Below are 26,696 nucleotides of genomic sequence, written 5' to 3' on the forward strand. Positions count from 1 at the left end.
ATACTTGCATTGCACTAAACTGTAATATACTGTACCATGGCTTTGACAAACGTCATGTGAATATGTCTTTTAGGTGCTTTGTCTATGACAGTATGCTCTGTGCATCTGCGGTTGAAAAAAATGAAGTAGCTTAAATGTAGCAAGCTACTTTTGCCATGTAGTTTGTAGTGTAACTTGCTACTTTTTCTGAAGTGTATCTTTTAGCTTAGCTTAACTAATTTTTCTGTTGATTAGTTGGTAGCTTATCTAGCTAAATTTTTGAGTAGCTTGCCCAACACTGTTTACCAGGCATGCCTTCTCTCCTCAACCCCTCCTCCCCTCCTGCTACGAGCACACTAGCTGTCAGCTGCCGGTCTCAGGACCCGGACGATACACACTGAGCATGCCCGAGCTGTTGTGTGTTGTCAGGGAGAAAGCAGACAGTGGAGAGAGCGAGAAAAGCAACCCGTGAGATCCACGTTCAAAGCCAGACAAGAAACAGTGATGGGTGGACAATAAGGGTACTCATTTCTAATTATGACTCTTTTTGTCTGCTGACTCGGTTTATATGTAAGCTTGTTGGTGTAGGGTATCACAGACCTCATTTAAAGCATCTGCCTTGTCTTCAGGAGGTAAGACTAGAATTTTCTCTTATTGTGCAAAACTAAAGCAGATCTACCTATTATATAGCTAGTTTTCTACTGTATAATTTAGAGTGATCAGATTAAGTTTCATTTATGTATTTTTTCATATTTTTTTTTAAAGAGAACATGCATCAGAACATCCAACAGGTGTACAGTATAAATAACAATAGACATGATATCTGTTAAAAACAGAGAACAGTGGTCACCTATAGTGTCAAAATTTTAAGATTCAATTTTATTATTATTCTATTTTTAACACAATCAAAAATTTTAATGCACCATGCACATGCAAACACAAACACACATGCAATTATTAAACCTAAAGTGTTTTTGAAAGAAAACCATCAACGTGCGGCACACGTGCTGAATCAATGTATGGGTACACAAATGAACTCTTAAGTGGACAGTTAATGAATTGGCGCTCTTGCATTATGTTGTCACAGGTTGCAATGGAGATGACTTTTCTAATGGACCCCAGAAAATGAGCGCAACTTTTCTGACAGCTTTGTTCAACCTGTCTTGACTTTCATAACAAATCTGGCTATTTTTCCCAAACCACACCAAGCTGGAATGGATGAATGTGGCAGTGGGAATTCTAGAGCAAGAGAACAGTATCTATGAACAGCATGGTATGGCAGTCATACATTACTAACCATAACCTGTTCATGAAATTGGTGCTGTTAAAGGAACAGTTCACACAAAAATGAAATTTCTCTCATCATTTACTCACTCTCATGTTTTTGAAACCTGTATGACTTTCTTCCTTCCATGGAACACAAAAGGATTTATTTATAGCAGAATGTCCAAGCTGCTCTTCTATAGAGTGAAAGCGAATGGTGACTGTGGCTGTCAAACCAGATTTTCTGTGAATGACAACTTACATTTTTCTCCGTTCCTCTTTCAAAACTATAGTTGGTTTCAAAAGACTTGGAATGTAGCATTGTATGGACTACTTTTAAGATGCTTACATCCTTTTTTGTCCTTTTTGGAGCTTGACACCCCCTGGTCACCATCCACTTTCACTGTATTGAAAAGAGCAGCACAGACATTCTGCTAAACTTCCATGTTCCATGGAGAAAAGAAAGTCATACATGCTTGGAAAAAGACGGATGAGTAAATGATGACAGAATGTTTATTTTTGAGTAAACTGTCCCTTTAACGTTTGATTGACCCACTGTTTGTTGCTTTGCAATGCAACGCAAGCAAATAAGGTGTATTAATGGACAGTGTAGCGTATTCCAAGTTGATGTTTTGAGATATACATGTGGGCTGTCCTACTGACACAGTCACCTTGCTGAGTAGATTAGAGACTGACTGATAAGGACTACTCAGTGTCTAATGAATGGGGGATGGGTGTAATGAATTAGTGGATCACAGAGAAAATTGCAAGTGTGATTGACAAATGATTATTTGTGGTTCAGAGCATCGGTGACCAATTCTGGACTGATGAGGACTCAAATGGGGACAGCGATAGTGAGGAGATCTTCTACAGCATCCAGGTTACCATTAAAAATATTTTCAAAATTAGAATCTCTTTTATTCGCCAGTATATGCGAAGTACCAAAATTTACTTTGGTCACATTGGATATCTGCTCAACGTGCAACAATAAACACAGTTACAATAAATACAATGAGATGTGTACACGTTCCAAACACATAATGCAATACAATATACACATTACACTACATTATAAAGTATAAACACATTTATCTATAACCTACAATGTACACTTTATACATTTGCTTCAATTTATATGTCACATATTCTTACAGAGGTATTTAAATGTACTTAATGCAAGTATCTATACCCAAGTATCCATAAAAGTAGCAATGTATTTACAATACAGTATGAAGTTAAAAATAAGGTAGAGAGTATAGTACACAGGAGAGCAGATTTAAGCATTATCTTATGAGCAAGTGTGGTGTTGTTCTGAATATCAGATCTGAATACAGAGTTCAGCAAAGGATGGACGATTGCAGCCAATTACTTTTTCAGAACACCTGATAATGTGCCATAGTTTTCTATTGTTTAAATAGCTCAGTAGAACTGTAAATGAAGAGGTTGTTCGATAATCAATAGTCATTTTACATCAAATTATTTACTTTAAACACCCCAAACTTTGAAGCCAACTTCATTAATTTAAGATTCATGATTAAATTCCACATCTACATGTGGTAGTTTCTATAATAGGATAATAGTTACTTAATGTGTAAGGCAGTGGGGTCACCAAAGGGCCTTGTGGGGTTTTCAGTGGATTAGTGTAGGTTTAAGGGTGGCAGTCCCTATAACGAGGAGAGGCAGATGGCTAGTTTTTTTTTTTTTTTTTTTTTTTTTTTTTAGATTACCTGTAACTACTTCAGATCTCACACCCAAACAGAGGCTATTTGTCCTTATTTAATGAATAACAAATGAGTAAATAATTTAGGATGTCCCTTTGCTTGGTTGAGCTACTATATAGATTCAGACAATGGTGCAGCCTGATTATAGTTTATGCTAAAGCTATTTTTGATGTTTTCTGCAGAGTCATTATGCCACTGACCTGAGTCGACACCCTCAGCTGGACATAGATGTTGGCGCAGTGAAAGACATCTATTCTGAAAATGCTGTTTCTGTAAGGTACTCCATTAACCCACTCAAAATTCACATTTTCGACCCATGAAGCCCCTAAAATCATCATTACATGATATAAAAACAATGAAAAGAAATAAACTAAGCTTACATATGAGGGTCTTGTCATTTTTACTGTGTTTGTGGTCATTGTTCATGTAATTATTGATTTATTACAATATTACTACATATTAATTACCTCAATTGTAAGTCTGTCACATAATATTTTATCAGTGTAAACTGGTTTTTAGCTGCTTTCTGTATTTCAGGGAGTATGAGACCATTGATGATGTGGATGTCGACCTACACATTAACATCAGTTTCCTGGATGTGAGTTACGACAAAATCATTTTTACCTAAATTATTTTCTGGAAGAAATATTCATATGTAATCTGTATTTTATTACCATAAAGCTTTTGATGTTATGTATGTTTTCATTCTGTAGGAGGAAGTGGCCTCAGCATGGAAGGTCAACAGAACAGAGCCAATCATTTTACGCCTTCGTTTCTCACTGTCCCAGTATTTGGATGGACCAGGTGAGCAATAAATAATTATTTAATGGCATAAATTAAGAATGTGGGAGGTTGGATGTGTATGCATGAATGTAAGGCACTAATTTAATTGTCAATGAAGTGTTATTTTATGGATGTGATGCAGCTCTGCATAACATAACACCCACAAATTTGATAAATATGCATCTTAACCCCTTTCAGAACCTACAGTAGAGGTATTCCAACCAACTTGTAAAGATGGCTTCAGTCTTGGTGTACAGCTTAAAAGGTGAGCTATTCTATTCTATTCTGTTCTGTTTTCTTGGGAATAATGTCTTTGAGATATGCCAATATATCTATAACGGCAATAATCGTTTCACCAGCTAACATTGACTTTTTCCTCAGAATTATCTGCACGTTTATATCAAATCAATGGAAGCATCTCAGTAACGAGTTCTTGAATACACAACAGAGGAAGAGACACAGTTGGTTCAAAGCTGGAGGAACCATCAAGAAGTTTCGAGCTGGACTCAGCATCTTCTCACCAATAACCAAGTAAGGTCCAAAAACTCTACAGAGTGAATGTTCCTTTTGGTTTGCAAAAAACTTGGTTTGTCAGGATATGTATTAAATTAATTCTTTACATTTGGCACAGGACCATCTTTATATGAAATATTGATGAAGACATGAAGTATGGATGTAGATTCCTCTGTTTCCCAGGTGCTCCAGTGTTCCTCTGATCCAGGGCCCTGGGGTGAGGGGAAGGTCAACTGGCCAGGAACTGAGAGTGACCCGTTTGATGAGTCGCTCCGTGTCCTGCACCAAAGGAGAGCTGCACACCTCCAGCCCGATCGGACAGGTGTGTTTAGACATACTGGTCTAAATTCACAGATGTCATTATAATAAGTTTGCATCATATTAAAACAGTCAAATATCAGTTAACCTTGACTGAGGTTAATGTTTGTTTGTTTTTTACCATTTACTTATGAGAAAGGCCTCTACAAGCCCATACAGGTCTAAACATGACTTACTGGCATTGCCTTAGAGCTGAGTGACTGATGCAGTGCTGTTTTAGCAGAGTGTTTCTGTCCCGGGCTCAAAATCCACCGTGCACATCACCACCAGGCAGCTCATCCAGCTGTTCTTCTCCTCACAAGCTCTCATCCACTGCAAGAGCACCCCAACCCTGGAGTACGGCTTCCTCGTACAGGTAAACCTCAGTTGTAATAATTTTCTTAGGGCTCTATTTTCATGAGGTTGCAAAGCGCATCACTAAGCGCTAGGACTGTGCACAACATCCTGTCCAATTTTCGTGAGATAAATATATATATATATATATATATATATATATATATATATATATATATATATATATTTTTTTTTTTATAGTGAACATTTTTTATATTAAGAATTCTTAATTTTATAATATAATATAATATCATATAAGCCTATATAAAAGCCTAAATTAGGAATGTAACTGTTAAATTTTCTCATGGTTTGGTTTTAATTTTTCAAAGAGCCTCTTTCTCCCACATTCACAGCAATAAAAAAACAGATATGATCCGTTCTGTTGTCATTGTCAAAGACATTGTCATCTTACAACTCCATTAATGTGTTCAACATTACACTCACCTGAGATACTACATTCCAAAACAAGAGAGATATATCTACTATTAACTCCAAAACTGCTCCAGTGAGAAGTCATTAAGATTTGTTCACCCTCTTTAGTGTTTTGCGGTGAAGTAACGCATATCGCTAATTAGCATTTGCGTGAAGGCGACTCAACGCCGTTATTGCAGGATAAACTTTTTTCCTGTTATGACTGTTTTCATGACAAGCAAATATCTCTGTTAAGCTATTCAAATGGGTATGACAGATTCACACTGAGGAGTGACTCTCAGGTGAGATTGAGAGCGCGCATTCTTGATTGACAGACTGCGCATGTGCGCACATACTGTTTCTATGAACAGCCACTTGCTGTCTGTCGCAGCACCCACCTACAACTCCGGAGGCTGCTCCACAGAGCGCAACTCGAATATTTTCCATTAAATTCGACCCAAATCATTATCAATGGACATATATGATTTTATCTAGCCTTGTTCATTCTTTAAGAAGGGAAAAACCTTGCTAACTTGTGTGTGTACTGTCTTTTGTGTGTATGTGAACCTCATCGACGTGCCCTGCAGGTATTTGATACCTGTGCCGTGTCCTGGCTGACAGTTAGCCAATTAGCTTCTGATAGGAGGTGTACTGAATTGGAGGTGTACCTGTGGATGTATTTTAAGGCCTACCTTCAAACTCAGTGCCTCTTTGCTTGACATCTTGGGAAAATCAAAAAGAAATCAGCCAAAAAAAAAACTGTGGACCTCCACAAGTCTGGTTCATCCTTGGGAGCAATTTCCAAACAGCTGAAGGTACCACGTTCATCTGTACAAACAATAGTACGCAAGTATAAATACCATGGGACCATGCAGCCATCATACCACTCAGGAAGGAGACGCATTCTGTCTCCTAGAGATGAACGTAGTTTGGTGCGAAAAAGTGCAAATCAATCCTAGAACAACAGCAAAGGACCTTGTGAAGATGCTGGAGGAAACAAGTAGACAAGTATCTATATCCACAGTAAAACAAGTCCTATATCAACATAACCTGAAAGGCTAATCAGCAAGGAAGAAGCCACTGCTCCAAAAATTCAAGAAAAAAGCCAGACTACAGTTTGCAAGTGCACATGGGGACCATGATCGTACTTCTTGGAGAAATGTCCCAATGTCTAATAAAACAAAAATTGAACTGTTTGACCATAATGACCATTGTTATGTTTGGAGGAAAAAGGGTGAGGCTTGCAAGCCAAAGAACACCAACCCAACTGTGAAGCATGGGGGTGGAAGCATCATGTGGGGGTGCTTTGCTGCAGGAAGGACTGGTGTACTTCACAAAATAGATGACATCATGAGGAAGAAAAATTATGTGGATATACTGAAGCAACATCTCAAGACATCAGCCAGGAAGTTAAAGCTCGGTCGCAAATGGGTCTTCCAAATGGTCATTGACCCCAAGCATACCTCCAAAGATGTGGCAAAATGGCTTAAGAGCAACAAAGTCAAGGTATTGAAGTGGCCATCTCAAAGCACTGACATCAATCCAATAGAACATTTGTGGGCAGAACTGAAAAAGCGTGTACAAGCAAGGAGGCCTACAAACTTGACTCAGTTACACCAGTTCTGTCTGGAGGAATGGGCCAAAATTCCAGCAACTTATTGTGAGAAGTTGTGGAAGGCTCCCCAAAATGTTTGACCCAAGTTAAACAATTTGAAGGCAATGCTACCAAATACTAACAAAGTGTGTGTAAACTTCTGACCCACTGGGAATGTGATGAAATAAATAAAAGCTGAAATAAATAATTCTCTCTACTATTATTCTGACATTTCACATTCTTAAAACAAAGTAGTGATCCTAACTAAAGACAGAGAATGTTTTCTATGATTAAATGTCAGAAAAACTGAGTTAAAATGTATTTGGCTCAGGGGTATGTAAACTTCTGACTTTAACTGTATTAACACGATTTGACAATAGAGGTCACTGTTGCCCCAAACATTGCAAATGTACAGTTCTATCCTTCTAAATGGTCATTTGTACTCATGACAGAAAAGATCTGGCAACCCAGTAGACAATGATCCGCAACCCACTTTTGGGTCCTGACCCAGTGGTTGAGAAACCCTGTTCTACAATATAGCACTGTGACATTACAGTAATTTATTGGTTCTGTTCACTGTGAAGTCACAGTATACTGTTGTGTTTTATTTGTAATAAATTGTAGAAATACTACTGTAAAATATATTGTGAAATTCATGCGACTAGTAGCCAGGAATTTACTGTAAACACACACTAAAAGTTTTTACAGTGTATAGTCCATTTACACTACCAACTTCTTATGAATGTGCTGTCTTTGTTTATATCGCTGGTGCTTGAGGGAATGGACTATATAATAGGACGCAAACGCTGAAATAACTGGAGAAGAACCTCTGAATTAAACTGCACTTGACCCAGCCCATTAGCGCTTTGCATGCACAGTTTTGCCAAACCCATGCACCTAGACTTAGTGCATACTTGCACGAAAATACCAAAACTTCATGCCCATTGACTTTGCGCTTATGACTTTTGGCATACTTCTGCACTTAGTGCTGTTGCGCTCTTAAATTAAATTATGCAAGCATCTGTTTTTCGTTCAATTGCAAATCTAGCTTTGGATTTTTTTTCTTAATCTCCTTCCTTCTTTCTTCTTTGTCCTCCAGGTTATGAAGTACTCAGAACAGAGAATCCCCACTCTGAATGATTATTGTGTGGTCTGTGATGAACAGCATGTCTTTCAAAACGGCTCCATGCTCAAGGTACAGCAAAAACTTGGAGAACTCCTTTAATTTATACTATTATGTTCATATAATCATTATCACAGCTTCTATTCTGTGTGTGTGTGTGTGTGTGTGTGTGTGTGTTTTCAGCCAGCTGTTTGTACGAGAGAGCTGTGTGTGTTCTCCTTCAACACTCTGGGTGTGATGTCAGGAGCTGCGGAGGATGTTGCCACAGGAGCTGAGGTAGCACCACTACCCTAACCCTTAAAGAAATCGTTACATTTTTAGAATAATAAACAATTAATTTTGTATATGAATCGTTTGTTCAAATGAGGATGTCCACAAAAGGTTTTGCCAGATTTAGCTCTCTTTTGGGGACAATTTTGGCTATAGCTAAGTATGTATACACACAAGCACCTAAGTCTCATCCAATTGGAGGTGACTAAGATAGATGGTTTTTGTACAGTTAGTGGACCTGCTGGTGGCAATGTGTCGTGCTGCTCTTGAATCTGCTCGTAAAAGCATTATCTTTGACCCTTACCCTTCGGTTGTTGACCCTCATGACCCCAAGACTTTGGCCTTCAACCCAAAGGTAAATTAATTGAATGAGATCATTTTAATGTTTCTATCTTGTTTGATCATGTTTCATCTTTCTAACCTCTGATTGTCATGTTTTTCCATTCTTTTTCTGTTTTAGAAAAGAAGTTATGAGCGGCTACAGAGAGCTTTGGACAGCATCACATCAATTCGGGAAATTTCACAAGTGAGCAATTCGGAGAATAGCAGCAATTACATACAATAATTGTATTTTATTGTAGTCCTGGTAAAAGAAACGAGTAACATCATCATTGACATTTTATAGGGCCCTTATGTCGAAATAAAGAAACAGATGGATAAAATGGACCCACTTGCACATCCTCTGCTGCAATGGTAAGTGAGACACATTGGACTATTATTATTATGTAAAATTGAACATTCTTTGCTCTTTTAAAAATAAAAAGGGTTCGATGTACTATGTACACATATTCTAAGGATATTATTTACATATAGATGTCTTCATTGTACAGTAGCAAAAATAACCTGAATAATTCTGGGTGAGAGAATTCTAAAAATCTAAATCGTATACATCATGTTAAAACAAAATTACAACTATTTATGTGCAAGATCATTTAATTTGCAAAACAAATGCTACAAAATGATATGTATGGCCCTTTTAAGCAGATTATGATTGCTTTCATCCCCATATTTTCTTCATTTTCCTGTCAAAATATTGACCCTTTATCTTTGCTTTTGAAATCTTTATTTTCTTCACAGGATTATATCCAGCAACAGGTCTCACATTGTCAAACTCCCCTCGAGCAGGGTAAGGGAGTATGATCTCATTATCTGTGAAATAAACACGTGCGCTTAATGTCTATTTTTTTCTTTGTTTCACTTATTCTTTCTGTACTAACAGCAACTCAAGTTCATGCACACCTCCCATCAGTTCCTGCTACTCAGCAGTCCTCCCGCTAAAGAGGCCCGATTCCGCACCGCTAGGAAACTCCATGGCAGCACTTTTGCTTTTCAGTGAGTTTTTCCACTCATCATGTTGTTTTAGCTTGTCATCGTATTTAAAGGAATATTCTAGGTTCAAGACAAGCTCAGTCGATAGCTTTTGTGGCATAATGTTAAATACCACAAACATAAATTTCGACTTGTCCCTCCTTTACTTAAAAAAAAGCAACAAATATGGGTTACAGAGAGGCAAATACAATGGAATTCAATGGGGCCAATCCATAAACATTACAAAACTCACTGTTTCAAAAGCATAGCCACAAGACGCAGGGGCGTTTCTAGGCATAGGCGAAATTGGGGGTCACCTAGGGTGCCACCAGCTGTGGGGGGGGGGGGGCACTAAATCAGAAGCCGCCCCCCAAACTTGCCAAACCCCTAAAACCAAATTACAGCTCAAATAACAGAAGAATTCATGTAAGTGCTTTTATAAGATTATAAGCTTCACATTTCTGCCTTTAAACCCTCCAAAAATTGTTCCCATTCACTTCCATTATAAGTGCCTCACTGTAACCTTGCATCACTTTTGCTTTTTTAAGAAAAAAAGGGATGTGTCGAAATTATAATAATTATTATTATTTTTTATTATTATTATTTTTTTAATCTACATTATACCACAAATGCTGTCGATTGAGCTAACAAAATTAGCTTTTAGCAGATATATACATTTCAAATTCACAGTCATTCTCTTCTGGAAAAACAGACCAAAAATAAAACAGTAATGACTACACTGATTTTGTCCAATCAAATGCTCTCTACAATGACACATAACTAAAGCCTATAGACCTTATTCACAGCAGCGCCATTTTTGACGGGAATGACAATGAGGCTGTGAGGAATTGATGTACAGTCTCTTCAATTGGTTGTACTGCAGTTTAAAGTGTTTTGGATCGTTCCGTGGACAAAACATTGAAACAAAAACGTCTTTTCAAGAATATTCAGTCGACAAAAAAATCAAAAAATCAAATAAAAATCTCCTGACATGAATTGTGGAAAATTAGATGGGATCTAGGAGCTATTTACGGATTTATGCCGTGTGCGCCATTGAAGAGATGGTAAGTCTATCCCACACAGCCTCGTTTTCATTCCCATTAAAAATCAAAGATGGCGCTACCGTGAATAAGGTCTTTTGTCTATTTAAAAAAAACAACAGGGACCAGCCCTTCTATATGTCCAGCCCAAACTTCCTGTTTCAGTAGGAAATGCTTAACACTGTGTTCGTCAATCTATTTCATGGGATCTTAACTAGCAGGACTTCCTTAGTCAATCAACAGACACCATAGAGAAGATGCTGTTTGACCATGTTCACCAGTTTTGCTGCTGAACAGCATGACTAGCGCATTCAACAGCTAGACCAGCACCATAAAACAGCATAAACCAGCCTTGACTAGCATGGAAATTGTAAACTGGCCTTTCCAGAAGGGCTGTGAGCATTTCCATATGTTTATCTTATGTCTTATATCACTGTAGTCATGACGAGGTCAATCTTCTAATAACTGTATGGCTAATCAAGGTCTATCTTTCTCAGTGGTTCTCATATAGAAAACTGGCACTCTATTCTACGAAATGGACTTGTCAATGCCTCCTACACAAAATTGCAGGTACCTCTGCAATTATTCTAAATGGTGAATTTATAATGTGTTATTCACATATACAGTTTTCTTGTTTAGTATATTGTATCTAAGCCAAGGTTTATTTCTGTTCTCTTTGAAATAAGCTTCATGGGGCGGCCTATGGGAAGGGTATCTACCTCAGCCCCATTTCCAGCATCTCATTTGGGTACTCAGGTAGGAATGTTTGGGTTCTACAATCTACAATGTACAAAACCTTATTAAAAAAAAAATCTGTACCATGGTATTACATACGTTTTTTTTTACTGGTCATGATACCATAATAATACAATGCTTTTTGTGCATGTACTATGGCAAAACCAGGGATTTTTTTTTTTACATACATTTTTTTTTTTTTGGGAAATACAATGTAAAAAGCCTGGTATATGAATATGGTATTCATTCAGTATCATGGTAGATATCAAAGTACTATGGTATTATCATGTGTTTTGTGTACATGTTACCATGTTTGTACCATGTTTTGGAACACATGTCATGGTAATGCCATGTCCTTTTTTGGATGTTAAGTTGGAATAGCATGTAAATAGCCTGTTATATGAATATGGCAATAATTCAGTATCATAGTATACTATGTATCAAAGTACCATAGTATTAATATTTTTTTGAGCATGTACAGTGGAAATACCATGTTTTTTAGGGGAACATTACATTGGAATGCCTATAAATTCCATGTAAATTAATATGGTAGCCATTTATGGATGGTATAGATCAAAGTTGTTTGTGGACATGGTGCTATGGTAATGTCATGTTTTTTGAGCACATATCATATTTTTTGTGACATTATCTTAGAATACCAATATAAATACTATGTTAAAAGAATTGATTAGTACAATGAATGGTACAGTATGGATCAAAGTACCATGGTATGAACATCTGATAGCATTACTGCACTTATGGTACCCCCACAGTACTTTTTGTAAGGGACTACAAAACGAGTCTTGAAGAAGGGACTTTGAAATTAAGCATTTCTAATGTTTTACTGTAGTGCTTGTTGTTGCTATTATTATGATATTATGATGTGTAGTGTTTTATGTTCTATTAGAGCTGTATCTGTGGCATTGGTATATTGGTGGTCTCTATGCTGACTGACAGTGTTTGTGTGCAGGAATGGGAAAGGGACAGCACCATATGCCTACTAAAGAGGAATTAGTACAACACTACAACCGGGTCAACACTGTCTTACAGGTATTAACTCTATCTGACATGCATTCCATGTAGTTACTTTGAGCAGGTAAGTCAAACCTTGGTTGTAAAGATTATAGGTGAAATCAAGTCAGAGGTATATTGGGGCTGTTATAGATATTTGCAGGCATTTGTGACTACAGTTACACTAACAGTTTGACAGCTATATACAATTTCCGAGCTCACCTTTTTTTTAATAATTTTTAATTCACCTCTGCTGAATGCTTATTTTTATTTTATTTTATTTGCAGTGTCGGCCCACACAATCAAGATTTCTTCAGAGTCGGAATCTGAACTGTGTTGCTCTGTGTGAGGGTACGAATTAATAATACCTGATACTGACATCCAAATTAATGTAGCAGTTACTTTTTATTTACTTGTTTGACTACTAAATTAAAGAAGTAGTTCACCCAAAAATAAACATTCTGTCATAATTTACTCACCCTCATGTCATTGTAAACCTGTGTGAAAAGTAATTTTGCAGAATGTCATGGCTGCTCTTTTCAGTTAAATGAAAGTGAATGGGGATGGGCTGTCGAGTTCCAAAAATGACCTAAAAACATATAAAGTACCATAAAAGACTTCCACATAAGCATACAAACAAACCTATTTTGAATGTATGCAAGAGTAAATGAGATTTGAGAGCTACAGCGGAGGGTATTTTCAGCAAATAACAAAAAACTTCCATCTGTTTTTCACATAAAGTTATCATATGGGTTCAGAAGACATTGAATGCATACTTTAAAGGTGCTTTTTGGAGCTTGACATTGAGTCGAATAAATAATGACAGAATTTACTGGGTGAACTATTCCTTGTACTATTAAAGTTCCATATTAATTCTGTTTTTCTATTTCTTTCAACAGTAATAACATCCAAAGATCTCCAGAAACATGGTAATATTTGGGTTTGCCCGATTTCTGATCACGTCTGCACACGGTTCTTTTTCGTGTGAGTATTTAAGATGCTTTAGTATTACTTATCCCACTACAAATATCCACAATGTGTAATTGTACCCTGTTATATATTTTGTCTCACACAGGTATGAAGACGGTCAGGTAGGAGATGCTAATATCAACACACAGGACGCCCGGATACAGAAAGAGATATTGCGGGCAATTGGGGGGCAATCAACCTGACTAACCTGCTTCACTACTGTGATACTTTGAAAAAGAAAGAAGCATATAAACTGGATAAAGTGAAGGAATTACCTCTAACAAAGTGTTTTTTGATTATGTTAGCCTCCTGTCATGTTTGTCTACATGGAAAGAAGTGAGAAAAAAACTTGTGTAACTTTTTTTGATAAACATTTTATTAACTTATTTCTCATTAAGTCACTATTTATGTTATGTTTGCAGCTTTACGTTTTCTATGTCATGGAAAGTGCTGTTATCGAATTAGCGCTCATTTTACAGACGCTGTAATTGGAGAAATGTTTCATTACTGTTTTGCCCATTGGGGGGCTCTATTTCCCAAGCTAAGCATCAGGAAAAAAATAGGTGTTTACATCTGCAGTTATGGACAATTCAACATTAAGCATTATCAATCCCTGCCTGTTGTCTTTATACTCTAGTGTAATGCAGCCTGTCCACACACATCAGATTATTATGCTTTTTATTTTCATGAGAATGTTGTGATGTCAGTCACCTGTAATGGATTGAAACCTTATAACATGAAAAGTTAACAAGAGGACATAGTGCTCTTGTGCACTCTAAGAGAGTTTAAAGCTGAGAAGACTGCCAATAAATGACACAGAAATTATGTTATAGGTGATACATGAACACGAAGACATTTATGATTCTGTCTTTAACTCTCATCTATGTAATGTATATCTGAAGCAGATGTAAAACTTAGACTTGCTGTCTTTTAAGGTAACATTGCAGTTTAATGTAGCCCACATTTGTAAATCAGCACTTTTTTTCAATAAATTTACAGCATGTGACTAATGTGTTTTTATTGTAAAAGGAGAAAGGGAGTGACTATGTTATAGTGTATTAATGTGCATGCCATTGGTCTGTGTGTGTGCATGTCAAGGGTGAAATCCAATATTCAAGACTAGTGGGGACCAAAGGCCAAATTATAAGAATCTGTCATTGAAAACCCCACACTGATTGATTTGAATTTATTTGGGGGTGGGGGTGGTGCACACATCTCAATGTCTATGGTGGTTATGGCCCTTGTGTATGTGTTATTTCACTGTTATCTGTCACAACCACTAAAGAAAATTAACGTAGTATGTTATCATGTCCCTAAGGACATTTAAATGTTTCAGTTTAGCTTGTGGGTCTGTTCTCCTCTGAAGCAGAAACACTTGATAATTCAGTGCACTGCATCCACATGAGACCCACATCTGCCCTGAACCCCCACCTCCTCTGTCAGATCACAATATTTTCTTCTGACTCCCTTGTCAGGTTGTGCTTCATATTGTATTCTTTCCCTGTTTAGCATTACATAGAAATAAAAAAAAATTAATTACATAAATGATAAACCAACAAATATGTGGGTGGTTGTTGCATTACATGTGAATTTACTTAGTGAACATTAACATTATATTATATATAATTTTTATAAATACATATATTTACTAATGTGCCATGATGGGTCACAATTTCGTTTTGCCTTCACCATAAATTGTGAAATGTGGTAACCTGCAATTGTTACAGTACGGTTCTACTTTGTACTTGATCTAAAGTACCTAACCCTTCAAAAAATTGTTACTGAATATAGTTGATTCAGTGATATTAAATAAAATTTATTTGAATTAAATATTTTGATAAAGAGGTTAAAGGAATAGTTCACCCAAAAATGAAATGCTCTCATCATTTACATCCCAGATGTGTATGACTTTTTTTCTTCTGCTTAACACAAACAAAGATTTATGGAAGAATATTTCAACTCTGTAGTTCCTCACAATGCAAGTGAATGGGTACCAAAATTTTGAAGCTTGAAATCAAGCTCCAAAATGCACATAAAGTCATCATAAAAGTAATCCATAAGACTCCAGTGGTTAAATCCATATCTTTAGAAACGATATGATAGGTGTGGTGAAAAACAGATCAATATTTAAGCAATTTTTTACTATCAATCTCAACTTTCACTTTCACATTCTTCTTTTGTTTTTGGCGATTTGCATTCTTCGTGCATATCACCACCTACTGGGCAGGGAGAAGAAAATGGACTTAAATATTGATCTATCATATCACTTCTGAAGATATGGATTAAACCACTGGAGTCGAATGGATTACTTTTATGCTGCCTTTACATGCTTTTTGGACCTTCAAAGTTCTGGCCACCATTCGTGCATTGTATGGACCAACAGAGCTGAAATGTTCTTTTACAAAATGTAGCTTTTAGAATTTTCATTTTTGGGTGAACTATCCCTTTATATCTGCCGTAATTTGTCATAATTATTCACTTAGACAAAATTGCCTCTTTTTCTATGTTGTTTTGACCTTCAGAATTAACAGAATTGCCTTGTGTGATAATGTGCACACCACTTCATTTACTCTAACGTGTTGTTCAAATACATCAGTTTGCTTTTAGGAAGAGTGCAAAATTAGGAAAAGTACAATTTTAATCATGTCTTCTATTATTCAATATGGGTCAGACACAAAACTTATGTGTCAATTTTTTATATACATATATATATATGTATTGTACAATGAATGTATTGACACTACAGTCAGAAAATGATGGTGTTGACAGCTGAGGACAGGTAGTTATGGGGGAAGTGGGTGATAATGTCACAATTTGGATAAAATAAAGGGAAAATACAAATGAAATAGTACATTTGTATTAAGAACATTCTATTATTTCAAAGTGGATATTTCCAAAACTAATGGATCACAGATCATGTCTTTCCAGAAATCATATTAAGGAAGACATCACCACTGAGGTAGCACAACCAAATCACAACAATGTTTCAACAGTGTTTTGAATGATCTCCTTAGTATTCCTTCTATTCCCTTGTCTATTACACTGTATCCTTCAATGATTGTGGTTATTATCTTTCCCTAGAAACATTTGAAAGCTTTGACCCTGACAAATGTTTTACAAGTGCAGATCACGGCTGAACACATAAAATCTACCTCCAGTAGTTCCGATACATCAGCAAAATTTGTTCAAAGATCACTTGGACTGCTCGCCGTAAGGGATAACAGTTCCTAAATGGAAGTGAGGCATGAAGGAGCACTTTTCCAATTTTTCATCAGCGAGAAAATTACCCAGGCAGTTCTCAAGCTTGCATATTTCTCGCTACAGTGACAGAGAAACTTGCTTTTACTTGTTTTTGAAACGCACTTGTCTGCCACACATTCTGTACTTCTATACTGTACAACACATTGCAGAATTCTTATAAAATTCCTTCATCCCTTTTAGTTATGTGCCTTTGTAAGAGAACCAAAGTTCTCACTGAAGCCCCACTCAGTCTGTTCGCACCATTAAACAAACTCAATTCTGACTTCATGTCCCTGTGGGTGTTGCAATCTGCAGTACTCCTCTTTGAGACCTAATTTCCCTTTAATTAAATTAGTAAGACTTCCAAAGAAATCCAGCAGTGAGGCCCTGCGGCTGGGTTTCTGTTTTCGCTCAGATAACGGCTGTGAGCACGTGTTGTCTTTGGAGATTGATAAAGTAATTGAAACAGTAATTGTCAACATGTTCCTTTTTATCTGTTCTGGGAGCCTTCTAAAATAAGACTGTCTGGCTGGCAATGTACTTGAACGGCCCAGTTTTACCAGCATAGCTGGTCATGTAACAAACTGTATCTAAAGTCCTCCCTGAAAGGATAATCCAAGCACACTTCAGATTGATCATTTTAAAGAGATCCAGGTTCCAAACCTGTGTGAATAAATTTCTTCTGTGAAACACAAACAGACTGATTGCACTGTGAATTTCAGCGACAGAAGGTTGAAGGTTCTGCTGCTGAAATCGATGTGTGTTTACCAAATTTTGAAACCACTACCTCCAGTGGCCGAATTTGGAGGTGTTGTTAAACATATGGGCACGTGTGAGCTCCAGTTTCCGGGTGAAATGTCCAAAAGCGAGTTGTATTTTTCGATATTTTATAAACCCTTCACCCTAACTCAAATCCCAACCCTAAACTTTGTCTCGCATAGCCAGACCTTTGACTAAAACGACAAAGGTCTGGTATCTATAGCAGTTTACATTGGCCAAGAACCACCCAGTTAGACAGGAAAAGCCCTCTAACGGACATGTAAAGTGATCAATCACAGTTGGTTAAGTCATCACGTGCTGTTTAGGGGTGGGGTTATCAGAGATATATCATTCCATAATTAAAGACCTTTGATGGGGAAAGATATTATTTGTAAAATGGCGCATGAGTGTGTGCTTCTACTCGCAGAAGTTTCATCAAACCAGTCAATCAGATTTGCACTGAGGGGTTTGAGAAACATTTTCCAATTTTGTCTGCTATGTGCGTCAGACAGATAGTTCACGGACTGTGGGTGGTCCGTGGTCTTGCCGTCTGAAACTGAGACTACCCTTACCTCCTGAGACCCTGCATACACATGTGTGGACATTACGTTTTGGCTTCGCTAGAGACTATGTATAATTTAATTTCAGTTCTAGGCTATCATTAAAGGGTTAAACTTTCGACACACCGAGTCATGTGACAGAACAACATGGCACTGATCTCAGCTGAGTTCGTCTATGGGAGAAACAGCAACAAAACTACATCTGGTAAGAAACTTCATTAAATTTTTACATTAAAACCTGTTTGAGTCAAAAAAGTAGAGTCTCTAGTTTCATCTGATATGCCAATTTTAAAATTTCTTCGATTTATCGCAAAAGGCACACTGTTAAACACAATGACCACGTACCTGGCTATAGGCTCATTTTCCTGAAATCATCCTATTCAATGTGCATTATCACATTGAGATCAATGGATGCATCCAAAAACTGGAGGTTAAGTCATTCTCTAATTAGGGAGCAAGGGAGCATCCTGTAGCTTTCCTATGCAGCCAAGTGTATTCACTGCTAACATCTGTTCAAAAGTTTAGCTTCAGGCTGCAGATGATGTTTGGACCACTCAACATGTTTGGCAGACATGGGACAATGGTAATCAATACATAGATTCAGAATTTATAACGTATAATTTAATTTGAACATGGTTGGCATTGATTGGATGACGCTGGCCATTACTTCGAATCAGAATTATTTATGCTAATTTGTGATGTAATGTCTGTAACGCCTCAAAAACATGAATAACCAGCACTCTGGGAAACAGGCTAATAAACAATTTTATTTAAAAAATCTGACTTCCTATAGCTTGGTATAATTTAAAATTTCACAACTTAGTCCCACTTTCCATATACAGTATGTGGACATAGATTTTTTGGAAAAATATTTGGTCTATAAAAAAAGTTTTTTGTTTTTTTTTTGCTTGTTTATTAGGGGCTACTCATTACAAATCAAATAGGGGAATGGAAAATGCACACTGCAGTCATGCTTGGGTCTTAGGAGGCTAAACCTAACTGTCAGTGTAGTAAAAATGTAATTTTAGAGCAAAAATGCAACCTCTGAATCACGTTGACCATTGTTTATGTGAACTCCATTACTTCCTGATTTCCCTGGGACCAGAATCCGTATCTTGGCGATTGCTTGCACAGCATATTATCAGTAGAGCTAGGGGGAAAGGTGAACACATTTGAATTAATGTAAAAATGTCTAATGGGGGTTGGCGCTTGTCAGTAACTCAAGAATTGGGTCCATTTCAGGGTGCATGAACATTTGGAAACAACGTGTCAATTTCTTGTGTGAAATATTAGGATTCTAGGGAATGAAAAGCTCAGTCACCGTTCACTTTCATTGAATGGGCAAGAGCAGTGTCAACATTCTTCAAAGTATCTTCGTTTGTGTTCCACAGAAAGAAAAAATTAAGTTATATGGGTTTGGACTGACATAGAGGCTGAGTAAATGATGACCGAATATTCATTTTTGAGTGAACTAACCCTTTAAGATTATGTTAAGTGATTTAGCTTCTCATTTCTTCCATGTTTGTCTCATAGAACAGAAAGCCTGCCTTGCCTTCTGTCAACCCAGTCTCTAGAATGTTGGATGCTCCCCTTCAGGATACAGACTGTGTATTTTGTCAAGCAGAACTGCGTGGCCCTCTTCTCAGATTGAAATCATAGCCTCAGGGCTCTAACACTTTGAGAGCATTCAGCAGCCATAGTGGGAGAAAATGCAGAAATAGAACTTACAAAACAGGCACCTTTGGACAATCATGTTCATTATGCATTTTTGTTTTGTAAATGGAAGTTTCATGAAAGTTGATTTATGTGCCTTTTTATAACATGTTTCAACTTAAACAGTTTTTACATGTAAATGTGATAGCTAAACTTAATTATTTGCCCCAAAAGCACATTTTAAAACAGATGCCTGGCATAAGTCAGCTGTGTTTATTTAGATAATTGTTTACTGGCTGCATTGTGCTGTCATGCTTGGGAGGATCTGTTTTTGAACTTTCAGCCTTAATCAGTCACGCATTTTAATCAGCCACATTCACAGACACTCTGATTGACAGGACCCCATTAGCACTGAACATTTAAATGGGAACACAGTTAGGATGTAATTATTATACCGAGCACTTAGTTGCAGGAAAATAGTGGCTGTTCCTTTAAGAGGTCCTTTGCCCCTCCGTCCCCCTCCCTCTTAGTCCCTCACAACCACTCAGATTGTGTCTTTAGTGCATTTTGGAGTGTGGCATTCACCACTTAAGAGTCAATATAGGACAGGTCTCGGAATATAACCAAGCGTCAAGTGTGACATGCAGTGAACTTGAGAACTTCAGCATCCATTGGAAGTGTAGTGAGAATACAATGAACTAAAGGTAAATACATCGCTGGAAGGGCTTTATCAGCTCCATGAATTAAATACATTTAATAAACTTTTGTTTTGCATGCTTGCTTTTTTTTTTTTTTTTTTTTTTTTGAGTAATTGTATATTTAGATACTTTTTTTCCTTGGTTAATTCCAGAAAATTAACATGTTGAAACACTTCTATTCGGTTACTCTTTACAATGAGGTTCTAGAGTACTAGTTAACATTAGTTTGTGCATTCGGTATCATGAACTTACAATGAACAAATATTTTTACAGCATTTATTAAACTTGGTTAATGTTAAAGGAATATTCAGAATTCAGTGCAAATTAAGCTCATTCAGCAGCATTTGTGGCATATTGTTGATTACCAAAAAAATTTGTAAGTGCCTCACTGTAATCTCAATCATTGCTTTTTTTTTTTTTTTTTTTTTTTTTTTAAGAAATTACTTTAAAAAATTGTGGTAATCAACATTTTACCACAAATGTTGTTGATTGACCTTGTATTAAACCCAGGATAATCCTTAGTTCATATTGCATTAACTAATGTTAACATATATAACTTTTAATGTAAAAATGCATGGGTATGTGTAGAAATGAATATTAACCAAGATTAAGAAATGCTGTAAAAGTATTGTTCAATGTAAGTTCATGTGAACTATTGCATTAACTAATATTAACAAATACAACCTTATTGTAAAGTTTGAATACAAATCAGTCAATTAATATTCCATTGAGAACAAACTGAGCATGTCGGCTAAAAAAGAAGGTACCATATCTGAATTCATCATATTTTTTGCTTTGTGGTTACATCTCCCCTCTCATGGAGACTGAAATATGCTTCAAAGGCACTGGGACTGAGAAATTGCTGACACTCAGCACTTTTTCCTTTGATGAATTAGCTCGATTTAAAGAACAGATTTGTTATTTTCTTCATGTCAATGTCCACAGAGTATTTCACAGCCTGTCATTCTGTTCAGAGCACTGGGCATAAGAAAAAAAAATTAACAGTTAACCTCTTAATCTCCAAAGGGGGGCGCTACATCGAGAAAAAAGTATACATAAGTCAGGCATTTGAGGTATCATGAGGTATTTTGTTACATAAAATAACAAAATAAGGTCTCAAAACATTCTAGTCGCAAATTAGCATCCCCTAGAGTTAATGTGGTAGAAATATTCATATGAAAATAAAAGTCTTTCACATAGCAGCAAATGGACAAGTCATATATCAAATGAAACCTCTCATTCTCAAGAATTCAACTGTACATTTTATTTTGTTGCCCTAATACCACAGTTCGATATATTTTCAAAAGAATCACAGTTAAATATGATTTCTGTAAGACATCAAATACAAACACCTCTTTTATGCTCCAATCACTGCTGCTGTAATAGCTAAAAATAGCCAAATAGCTAAAACATTTATATCTGCTTTTACCTTAAGCAAATGAGAAATGTTTTACTTGTCTGTGATCTTGCTTGTGTGAATAATCCAATGTTATATCTTAGATGTCCAGAACAAAATAGGCGGTCCAGCAGGAAAAGCATGCTAAACAAATCATGAGAAAAATGTGTTTTGATTATTGATGATAAAATGTTATATTTCATATAGGATCTCAGCTTTCTAATGACACTTAGACTGAGCTTCTAGTCCTCTCAGAGGCCGAGATATTCAGTGAAACAATGGGGGTGGTGCATGAACAGAAAATTAGACTGAATGTCTATGGACGAGCACATCTTTGAGGGCTAAAATGCATTAGAGAGCTACCACATTTCAGATCTGTATATTGTGATTGAATGTGATAGAGAAAAAATATATTTTTTCATATACTTGCTGCCATCTAGTGTAATGAAATAAGACTTTTCAAAGTAAGGTAGAGTGAACTGAACCATAATTACATGTTTACAAAGTTAAGAAAAAAAAAGAAAGAAAAAAAAAGAACTTTGTTTATCATAAGATTATGAACACATACAATATTATTTATGAATAATTTATGAATAATTGGAGTCTTTTTTATTATTTGTGGGGATTTCTGAAAAATGAGACCAATTGTTTTACAAAAATACACCAGAGTTAAGATAATTTTGTTTCCCCCACAGCTGTGCAATGTTTTGCACAATTTTAAAAAATAATTTTATAATTTTATATCGATTTATAATTTCCATTACTTTTCCACAACCTTTTAAGATTTTATTAATCTCTATTTCCAGGAAATCACTGTTTTAAAATGTCCTGTTAATTCCAGATTTTCCATGACCGTGGGTACCCTCATAAGAGCTCCTGAAGAAATTCTTAAGTGACACTAAATTTTGCTGCAAGAAGATTAAAAACAAAACAAAAAAGAAACACCTGTAAATATGCCTATGCCAAACACAGACCTTCATGATGCCAATAATCAGTCTAAATGTACCACTTCTGCCTCTTATATCCAACACTCTGAATTCAACGCCACAAACCCCTCTGGATCTTCTAACAAACCAAAACAAAGTGGATACAGGAAGGTCTGTTCCACTGGAGAGCCCAGCCCATGGCCAATCCCAGGACTGGGATCTGGGATTCTGGAAATGCGTGTAAAGGAGGGGAGCAAGATCAGGAACCTTTTGGGTTTCGCCATGTCTCGTTTGCAAGGGGATGGACACGAGGCTGCGACATCACAGGTTCTGTTCAGTGGGATGGGACGGGCTGTCACTAAAACCATCACCTGTGCAGAGATAATGAAACGTAAAGTGCAGGGCTTACACCAGGTGTCGAAAGTCCAATATAGGACAGTGACTGAGGTGTGGGAGAGCCAGGAGGGTGGTCAGGTTCAGATGACGATACACAGAACTGTTCCGTCCATCTGTATTCTTCTGTCTAAAGAACCGCTGGACCCTCAGGAGCTGGGCTACCAGGCTCCTGCAAAGATAGGCTCTCTTTTAGAGGAAAGGAAAGGAGATGATGGACCACAGATGTCTGGAAACCCAGAAAAAAGACCATTGAGTCCTGGCCCCTCTGTGATTCTGTCCAGTCTAAAAAGAGCTGCTGTGGGGCAGGACAAATTTCCAACTCTGGAATAGAGTGATAAAAAGATAATTTAAGAGGGAGGAATTCATTTACATGTATATTTTGTGTAAAAAATTGATTTAGATAACATGCTAAAGGCTTAGCTGTCATATACTGTTATTTTGCAACAAATGTGAATGTGTAAGTTAATAGTACGGAGCTCCTTATTGGAAAGAGTGGGATATTCTGAAATAGTTTTGCATTCCCTTGCAATAAAGTCATTATAGTTTTACTACAGAAGCCATATTTTAACCGTGATATCCGTAGTGAAACCATAGTGATAATACAGGAAAATGAAATCTATGGTAATAACAATCATCTTTTCTTTTTTTTTTTTTTTTTTTGTTATTATGGTTTTGCTATACACATACCATAGTTTAGCTGGTTTTACTATAGCAACAAAGACTGCAGTGGTTTTTGGCTGAAAGAATTTTTCTATAGTAATTTTGTAGTAACCATGACTGTTGTAGGCTAACCATGTTTTGTTATTGTTTTACCATAGATTAACCATGCTAATTCTTGTGGTTACTATGGTTTTATGACCATTCCCGCCCTGTCCTCTAAGGGCCTTTGTAGTAATGTATATATTCATGAAATGTTAATATTACCTCACAATACTCTGTATTTAAGTTACATCCATAATATGAAACCAAATAAGGGTTTATTGACAGTTATTTCTCTCTCACTATCTTTTATCTTAACTGCTTCATGTTAACTTACTAAAGATTTGTATCAGCTTAACTTTCAGCTTTTTAGTAGACCAGTTTCAGGGTTCGTATGCAATACTGCCTCCTTCTGGTGAGAGCAAACTGTCCTTGAAACAAAGAAATCAGGAGATATAAATGTTGCTTATTGTAGTTATTTATATACAATAAACTACTAATACAACTACATATTCTCTTAACTTTATCTTTTCAATAAATTAGGCTATTATTCCCAAAAAGTAATCATTAATATGATTGTGTCTTCTTTTAAGTTTTGCATGGGGGCCAATGACCTGATGCTCATTTTTTTTTTTTTTTTCAGATTTATTAAATAATTAAAGAATTCATGCACAAAATTACTCTAAACACAAAAATGCAATACACACAAAACAATTGCTTCAATATTCAATATTCTTGACACAAATTCATGATATTTATTTTTTTTAAATACTTTGAAAAATGTATTTGAAAACTATATAGTTTTTAAATTAATTATTAAGTTGTGTACACTCTCTTGTATTCAAGGTGCAAGGAAAGTAACTTAAGTATTTTAATACATTTTACTTGATGGTTACTCTACATTGTAAAGTCATTCAATCAAATTCTTTGTATAAAATGCGTATCAAAAATGTGTAAAACCAACATGGACACAAAGATTACATTTCTATGAACTTGGCATATGTGTTTTACACTATATTTCTGATTTTTATCATTGTGGACAACTTGTCAATGACCCTTGTAATGAAAAAAGTAAATTGAATTCTAATGGCATTTTCACATAATAAATAAATTTGTTATTATTATTCTTGGGGATTTTAACCAAGCAAATCACACACGTGAACTGCCCAAATACAAACAGCACATTACATGCCCCACCAGAGACAGGAACATACTGGATCATTGCTACACAACAATAAAGGATGCATATCGCTCTGTCCCTAGAGCAGTTTTGGGACTCTCTGATCACTATCTGGTTCATCTTCTTCCAACCTACAGGCAGAAATTAAAATCAACCAAGCCAGTAGTAAGGACTGTAAAGAGATGGACCAATGAAGCAGAGCGGGAACTTCAAGCATGCTTCAATTGCACGGATTGGAGTGTTTTTGAGGCTGCAGCCACAGACCTGGACGAGCTCACAGATAATGTTACATCATATATATCAGTTTCTGTGAGGATATGTGCATTCCTACTAGGACTTATTTAAAGTTCAACAACGACAAACCATGGTTTACAGCAGAGCTCAGGCAGCTTCGTCAGGCCAAAGAGGATGCTTACAGGGGTGGGATAAAGTCTTGTACAATCAGGCCAGGAACACACTGAACAAGGAAATCAGAGTGGCTAAAAGAAGATACTCTGAGAAGCTGAAAAACACGTTTTCAGCTAACGATCCTGCATCAGTGTGGAGTGGCATGAAACAACTCACAAATTACAAGACTCCTACCCCCAACCCTGTGGTGGACCAACTACTGGCTGATGACCTGAATGTGTTCTACTGTAGATTTTTCTACTGTAGAAAGGCCCAATCTCACACCTCACAACCACTCTGACCTTCACTTCACACAAACACCAACACCTCCTGCAACCCCCCTCCTCCCCCCTCCTGCTAATCAACCTGCACTTAAGATCTGTGAAGACGATGTGAGCCGCGTCTTTCGGAAACAAAAGATGAGGAAAGCTTCAGGCCCAGATGGCGTCTCACCAGCATGTCTTTGATCCTGTGCTAACCAGTTGGCCCCCATCTTCACACAGATCTTCAATAGATCACTGGAGCAGTGTGAAGTCCCATGCTGTTTCAAACACTCAATCATTATTCCTGTCCCAAAGAAACCAAAAATCACAGGACTTAATGACTACAGACCTGTCGCCCTGACGTCTGTGGTCATGAAATCATTTGAGAGACTGGTGTTGGCCCACCTGAAGAACATCACTGGACCTTTCTAGATCACCTTCAATTTGCTTATCGAGCAAATAGGTCTGTGGATGATGCAGTCAACATGGGATTGCATCATATCCTGCAACATCTGGACAGACCAGGGACATATGCAAGGATCCTTTTTGTGGACTTCAGTTCGGCTTTCAACACCATCATCCCAGCTATACTCCAGAATAAATTACACCAACTCCCTGTTCCCATGTCTATCTGTCAGTGGATTACCAGCTTTCTGACGGACAGGCAGCAGCTTGTGAGACAGGGGAAACTCACTTCCAGAACCTATACAATCAGCACTGGTGCCCCCCAGGGATGTGAGCTCTCCCCAATACTCTTCTCCCTCTACACCAACGACTGCATCGCCAAGGACCCCTCTGTCAAGCACCTGAAGTTTGCAGACGACACCACTGTCATCGGCCTCATCCGAGATGACGATAAGTTTGCATACAGAAGGGAGGTTGAACAGCTGGCTGTCTGGTGCAGTCAAAACAACCTTGAGCTGAACACGCTCAAAACGGTGGAGATGACTGTGGACTTTAGGAGGAACACCCCAACACTGACCCCCCTCACCATTCTAAACAGCACTGTGGCAGCAGTGGAGTCATTCAGGTTCCTGGGCACTACCATCTCACAGGACCTGAAGTGGGAGATACACATTGACTCCATTGTGAAAAAGGCCCAGCAGAGGTTGTACTTCCTTCGACAGCTGAGGAAGTTCAACCTGCCACAGGTGCTGCTGATACAGTT

The 26,696-nt window shown here is 37.1% G+C and overlaps 2 protein-coding genes across 6 annotated transcripts; both read left to right on the top strand.

Annotated features, from left to right (window-relative positions):
- The first annotated feature begins 408 nt into the window (after positions 1-408).
- Positions 409-14,364, top strand: LOC127435933 (protein mono-ADP-ribosyltransferase PARP6-like). 5 transcript variants are annotated; one of them, XM_051689756.1, is made up of 23 exons: positions 409-500; positions 1,067-1,252; positions 2,045-2,122; positions 3,146-3,240; positions 3,501-3,561; positions 3,677-3,767; positions 3,945-4,011; positions 4,128-4,277; positions 4,443-4,581; positions 4,798-4,932; positions 8,015-8,110; positions 8,222-8,314; positions 8,538-8,663; positions 8,769-8,834; positions 8,934-9,001; positions 9,386-9,434; positions 9,528-9,640; positions 11,154-11,226; positions 11,343-11,412; positions 12,362-12,441; positions 12,690-12,753; positions 13,302-13,386; positions 13,478-14,364. In XM_051689756.1, the coding sequence occupies exons 2-23, from the start codon at positions 1,241-1,243 to the stop codon at positions 13,572-13,574; spliced, it is 1,908 nt and encodes a 635-aa protein (XP_051545716.1). In that variant the 5' UTR covers positions 409-500; positions 1,067-1,240; the 3' UTR covers positions 13,575-14,364. The 5 variants fall into 5 exon arrangements, with proteins under 5 accessions (XP_051545716.1, XP_051545715.1, XP_051545717.1 ...); XM_051689755.1 differs by having other exon boundaries at positions 440-611; XM_051689757.1 differs by having other exon boundaries at positions 440-611; positions 4,801-4,932.
- Positions 14,365-20,160: 5,796 nt separating this feature from the next.
- On the top strand, positions 20,161-24,145 carry rpp25a (ribonuclease P and MRP subunit p25, a). Its single transcript, XM_051689849.1, has 2 exons — positions 20,161-20,287; positions 22,519-24,145. Exon 2 carries the CDS (start codon positions 22,631-22,633, stop codon positions 23,327-23,329), a length of 699 nt encoding a protein of 232 aa, XP_051545809.1. The 5' UTR covers positions 20,161-20,287; positions 22,519-22,630; the 3' UTR covers positions 23,330-24,145.
- Positions 24,146-26,696: the final 2,551 nt, after the last annotated feature.

This window comes from Myxocyprinus asiaticus, chromosome 46, assembly GCF_019703515.2.
Source record: "Myxocyprinus asiaticus isolate MX2 ecotype Aquarium Trade chromosome 46, UBuf_Myxa_2, whole genome shotgun sequence".
Classification (NCBI taxonomy): Eukaryota; Metazoa; Chordata; class Actinopteri; order Cypriniformes; family Catostomidae; genus Myxocyprinus; species Myxocyprinus asiaticus.